General features: G+C 47.8%; 2 protein-coding genes across 2 annotated transcripts; both read right to left on the minus strand.

Moving 5' to 3' along the window:
- Window positions 1-1014: 1014 nt before the first annotated feature.
- On the minus strand, window positions 1015-3013 carry LOC147113276 (uncharacterized). Its single transcript, XM_085994164.1, has one exon. It carries the CDS (start codon window positions 2926-2928, stop codon window positions 1984-1986), a length of 945 nt encoding a protein of 314 aa, XP_085850290.1. The 5' UTR covers window positions 2929-3013; the 3' UTR covers window positions 1015-1983.
- A 1009-nt stretch (window positions 3014-4022) lies between these two features.
- LOC147113277 (uncharacterized) lies at window positions 4023-5503 on the minus strand. Its single transcript, XM_085994163.1, has one exon. The coding sequence runs from the start codon at window positions 5224-5226 to the stop codon at window positions 4141-4143; it is 1086 nt and encodes a 361-aa protein (XP_085850289.1). The 5' UTR covers window positions 5227-5503; the 3' UTR covers window positions 4023-4140.
- Between the last annotated feature and the right edge of the window lie 486 nt (window positions 5504-5989).

The following is a 5989-nucleotide window of genomic DNA, read 5'->3' on the forward strand; positions in this document are numbered from 1 at the left end:
CGGAGAGGCGACAAGGTTTAGGGAGGGAATTCCAGAGCTTAGGGCCCAGGCAGCTGAAGGCACGGCCACCAATGATGGGGTGAAGGAAGTGAGGGATGCTCAAGAGGCCAGAGTTGAAAGAACCCAGTGTTCTTGGAGGGTTGTAGGGCTGGAGCTGGTTACAGAGATATGGAGGGGTGAGGCCATGGAAGGATTTGGACATGAGGGTGAGAATTTGACATCAGCAGTGTTCTCGTGTCTGGACCTACGCCATTCCCTACCCCAGAGTGCTGTTGGTGCTCAGTCATCGAATACATTCAAGGCAGAGATCAATAGATTTTTGGATTCTAGGGGAATCAAGGGACGTGGAGATAGGACGGGAAGGTGGAGATGAGGTAGAAGATCAGCCATGACCTTATTGAATGGTGGAGCAGACTCGAGGGGCCGAATGGCTGACTCCTGCTCCTAATTCTTATGTTCTTATGTTCTTATGACAGAGTGACCGGTGGCTCAGTATTAGTATTGCTGCCTCTTACTCAGAAAGGATGAAGTCGGGCCCCACTCAAGGCTGCCCCAGTGAGCGCAGACCAGAGCACCAGCCCTGAATACTGGATTGACACCCAGCGGGGGAACTTCCATCGTAAGGGGCAGGTGGGCCTCTTTAGTCCTGGTTGCAGTCCACCAAGGAGATGATATTCTGGAGGAAGTCAACAAGAAACCACCTCAGCCGCTCTTCCCCAGTGAGTGGCTCAAAAATCTCATGTGTGAGATGTGAGTTCCGACCTGCCCGAGGGAAGAATATGGCAGACGGACTCGGCATTGTACCTTTAATGAAGTGTTATTGAACAACCTCCTCCCAAACTATTTGCTTCAGTTGTTCCCTCAATTCATTAAATTGTGTGTGTTTTGTCCCTGGATAGTCTCACCTCTTCCTGCAAAATGAAGGGAGTTTTACCTTATTAGTGACATGGCAATGAGAAGCTGTTTGCCCCGAGGTTAACCCACACTGAGGACAGAGCACTTGGTAGAGTCAAATTCAAATTCAAATCGCTTTATTGGCATGATAAGGTACATTTTATGTTGCCAAAGCATCAAAATACATTTATGGTTGAACACATAAACGCAGTTCTATTCATACAGTGTATAAACAGGTATATCCCTGAGTGTATAAATATACATTCGCCTCTTTTCTTAGTTTACTGGTTGTCCCTCTGTTCATGGCAAGCTGTAACATAGTGTGCCGCCAGTGTTGCACAGCTTCTCTCCTCCCCCAGTAGGAATGGGAGTTTTTGGTTGTCATTCAGATTTCTGAATTCAGGGCATATTTGTGAGAATTTTTGGTAGAAATTCTCCCTGATGCCCTGATATTTTCCACAGGCTGTGAGGAAGTGTCACTCGACAGAAGAGTCACACTCTCCGCTTCCGCCTCCTCCTGCTTTGTCAGTTCAACCCATTCTGTCCATAGCATCTCACACCCAGCCGGGAAAATAGGACATCTCATTCCCTATCACCTCCAGGGTTAATGAATTGGATGTTTAAAAGTATCTGTGTTACGAAATGTAAAGGGGAATTATGTAGGTTGAAAGCTTTATTCACGAATATTTCCGTTCATTGAAAAATAAATCAATAAAATACACAAACGGAAAAATTCTTACCCACACTCTAGAAATGTAGCTTCTTTCTCAACGATACTGTTCGCACACAATGGCGAAAGTCCTAACATGGAAGAGATGGGCCTTCTGAAAACAGGATCAATGTGTGTGACCACCTCAGGGAGCGAAACCGGTCTATCGGCAGTTAGATGTTCAATAGACATAAATCCACTGTGACATCTCAGTAAAACAGAAAATAGAAAAAGAATCACCTTTTCCCTAATATTCTTTTGAATGCTAATGCATGAAATTATCACAATATATGGCAAACATTCCCAAAAGGTCAAAGAATCAAGTTTAAAATATTGCAGACAGATAGCTGAGAATTGGAGTTGTTTACAGCAGACTGGTGTTACTGAGCACTGTCCGAGCCACACACAGATCTGCGGATCTCCTCCGCCTTATCCCGGGTCAGATACACTTTGCGAAATCGTTGACTCTCGTCCATTTCGCAGACGGTAAGGTGTTTGCACTCCAAGGGGACCGGGAACTCGGGCTTTTCATCGGGCAGGTAGAAGGCAAAGCTCATGTACTCCCAGGAGCGACGGTCCGGGTAGCAATCATCGACTCTCCACTGCCCCTCGTCACCCTCCCGCAGCACTCGCACTTCCGAACCTGTAGATTCTGGTCTCCAGGTCCAGTTGGTACCTTCCCGAGAGAGTACTTCAGAAGGGAGTGAAGGGCACCTCTCGAATAGCTGGACACCGGGCGGGTGGACAGCCACAGTGTGCATGATCTCCAGATCATATCGGAAAGTTCCCAACACGCTGAACTCAGGATCTTTCCCCTGACAGACTGTTTTCTGATACTCGGCTATTAGATCATTTACATTGTAGGTGAATTTGAAATTCCCGTAATTGGATTTTTCCAGGAAAGCGGGAGAGCTGACATACTGCTCCAACAGGGAGTCCCGGGACAGGTTTCCTACCCAATTATACGTTGCCTCCCTGTGTTCCCTCTTCTTTTCCTCCTTTTCCTCTAGTTTCACTTCGGCGTGCCACCACGAGAAACTGACGCTCAGATTTTCTCCTATTTCCTTTCCGTTTGCAAACCTCATGCACTGGTCAGCGAGGATGCCTTTGACGCCTTTCGAGTCAGTGACATGGGTAAGGTTTGTAATAGAGAACCGAGTGCGTTTCCCGTCTTGGAGATCATCAATTTTTACACCAAGTAAAGCGGAGTCTGGGAAAGTGAAGACTCTGCCCCATTCTTTGTGGCTAACGTGTTTCAGGGGGTAGAAGTCTTCAGGTCCACCGAATCCAACCCTAATTCGATACCATTTCTGGTTAGTGTACATGGCTTACTCCAAACGAAGAGGAAGGGAGGGAGTCCGGATTCTCTGGAGCAAGTCAGCAGCAGACCCAAGAGCAGTCTTTATGTCATTGGAAGAAATGCATGGACTTGTCATATTCCATTCAGACCAATCACTTTCCACCATCACACAGCACGTCAATGAAGACGTCCTTACATGGAAACTTCACACGAACGCAAACCATTTCTACTGAGTTGGAAGGGGCGGTGGCTGTGGCTTTGATAGTCAATAGGGATGGCTGATTATGTGGACTATAATGCTGTAAACAGCTCTACAGGGTGGCCTTGCGAAGGTGTGATTGAAGATTAAAGCGATTTGAAGAGGAACTTATTGGTCTTCAAAACAGGGAATAATAGATACAACACAAGACAACACAATAATCAAACCCGCCTCTGATAGAGGAGACTTGATGGCTCCCGACTCCCTCCATTGTTGCTAACTCCCGCTCCATTGCCCTTACCCCAGTTGCCTGCACTGAGGGGGTGCGGATTATATTCAACAAGATTAAATCTTTTACCCACGGGCTTATACAGTTGATGCGTCTGTTAACCATGAGTTTGTGTCTTTTTAATAGGTGACTTGGTCCCATGGATATTTGCCAATTAACAACACAGCTGTTCTGTGCAATGTTGGTATATAGATGCTGCCCAGCAAGTCGGTCAGCATATATATAAAGGTCAGGTTAAAATTTGGAATATGGAGCCCTTGTCAAACGAGTTTTGGTAAAACCAGAAATGTCATCCTCTTTCCTTTACAGGTGATGGCCGACTTGCTGAGTATATATGAGGATGGGGCGGGAAAGTGGAGTTGGGGTCGATGATCAGCCATGATCTCATTAAATGGCGGGGCAGGCTCGAGTGGCCGAATGGCCGACTCCTGCTCCTATTTATTATATTCTTACGCTCTTACTTCCAGCATTTTATGTTTTTATTTCGATTTCCAGCAATTGATTTGTTTCCCTTTAGCTCCTGATGTTATTATTATTTGCACCAAGTTCTGCACCACCCCGTTTAATGCAGTATTTTTGAAACATATTTTCCTTTTATGTACATTAGGAAATGAAACAACAATCACACGAGTTGCCCGGGTTAAAGTTTTTATTCAAGTGGACCACAGTTGATTAAAGCGAAAATAAACATTCAAGAAACCCATAATCTATCAGCTCAAACTGGAATTCAACAGAATCACAATCCCCCCTCATTCCCCGTTAAATGTCTTAGAATTCTTGGACACATTCCCAAAAAGTGAAAGAGTATTTAATGTCACAGACAGAAACATGTTTTCTTTTTGCGGACAACCTGCGTACAGGGCTCTATCCGGGGGGCACAAAGACTGATAGAACTCCTCGGCTTCACCCCGGCTCATGTATGTGTGAGGCGGCCGGAATCGTTGACTCTCGTCCATTTCGCAGACGGTGAGGTGTTTGCACTCCAAGGGGACCGGGAACTCGGGCTTTTCACCGGGCAGGTAGAAGGCAAAGCTCACAAAGTCCCAGGAGCGACGGTCCGGGTAACAATCATCGACTCTCCACTTCCCCTCGCCACCCTCCCGCAGCACTCGCACTTCCGAACCTGTAGATTCTGGTCTCCATGTCCAGTTGGTGCCTTCCCGAGAGAGTACTTCAGAAGGGAGTGGAGGGCATCTCTCGAATAGCTGGACACCGGGCGGGTGGACAGCCACAGTGTGCATGATCTCCACATTATATTTGAAAGTTCCCAACACGCTGAACTCGGGATCTTTCCCCTGACAGACCGTTTTCTGATACTCGCCTATTAGATCATTTATATTGTAGGTGAATTTGAAATTCCCGTAATTGGATTTTTCCAGGAAAGCGGGGGAGCTGACATACTGCTCCAACAGGGAGTCCGCCAAACCTTCCAGATCCTGGGGTGAGGCTTTAATGGTTTGGATTAGCCATTTTTCCACTGTGTCCCCACGAACCTTCCTCTCCATCTCCATTTCCTTCTGGTTCACTTGGACGCTCCACCAGGAGAAAAGAACCTTGAGCTCTTCCCCAATCTGTTTTATCTTTGCTTCCTTCAAGCACTGGTCGGCGAGGATGCCTTGGGCTCCATTTCTGTCGGTGACATGGATTAGATTGGTAATGGGGAACGCAGAACGCTTCCCCTCTCGGGGAACATCGATATTGATCCCAAGTAAAGCGGAGTCTGGCAGAGTGAAGCCTCTGCCCCATTCCCTGTGACTGACATGCCTCAGTGGGTAGAAATCTTCGGGTCCACGGAACCCAGACTTAATTCGCTGCCATCGTGCATTGGTGAACATGGCTCACTGGGGAAGAGAGGAGCAGTCAGCCAGACAGGGTTCCCTGGAGCAACTCGACGCCAAACGCAAGATGTGTTTCTGTTCTGAAAGTGAGCGCAGTTGTCGTGTAGCATTCAGACCCCACCCTGCTGCATACTCTCGCGTTACCTCGTCTCTATATTAGTTGTCATGTTCCAATACAGAAGCGTCCTACCAACCTACGCCACTTGTGTGAAAAGTAAACGGGGAGCGTCGCCGGTTTGGAGAGGAATCTGGGTTCAATTATTGTCCCTTCACCACCTCCCCCCACCCCCCCCAACAGCAGCATCCCATTGAAATCGACCCGAACTGGCTTTACTCCGGCTCCCAACACTGAAGCGATGCCGATTACACCTAGCCTCCCCCCCCCCCCCCCCCCGCAAAAATAAAACAAGTTTTGCGGGATATTTTACACGGTCCATAGTTCTTTTAAAGACCCACCTGCGGCGTGTTGTACCCGGCAAATCGATCATTCTCGCGGGATGGTGTTCCCGGTGCCGGTGTGCAGGAAGTGTGCGGTTTCGTGTCCATTTCAAGTCTGGGTGAGGCCGCCTTACAGCAGCGAGAAGTGAAACACAAAGTAGAAAAGCCTGCACTCATACACTTTGCTCTCATGTCCTCTACAAATGATCGCTGCTTAGAATGGCGCGGCTGTCTCCCTGTCTAAGGTGCTCCTCGAGTTTCTGTTCCTGACCAGCCTGGGCTGCAGGGTGTTGGTGGAACCTGATCCAGCACTTGTTGCCAC

Source organism: Somniosus microcephalus, chromosome 8 (genome assembly GCF_052327205.1).
Source record: "Somniosus microcephalus isolate GS21.2 chromosome 8, FLI_Smic_1.0, whole genome shotgun sequence".
NCBI lineage: Eukaryota > Metazoa > Chordata > Chondrichthyes > Squaliformes > Somniosidae > Somniosus > Somniosus microcephalus.

Bases quoted from the DNA above. Each gene is read 5' to 3' on its own strand.
- LOC147113277 (XM_085994163.1), bottom strand. From the start codon at position 5,226: ATGTTCACCAATGCACGATGGCAGCGAATTAAGTCTGGGTTCCGTGGA.
- LOC147113276 (XM_085994164.1), bottom strand. From the start codon at position 2,928: ATGTACACTAACCAGAAATGGTATCGAATTAGGGTTGGATTCGGTGGA.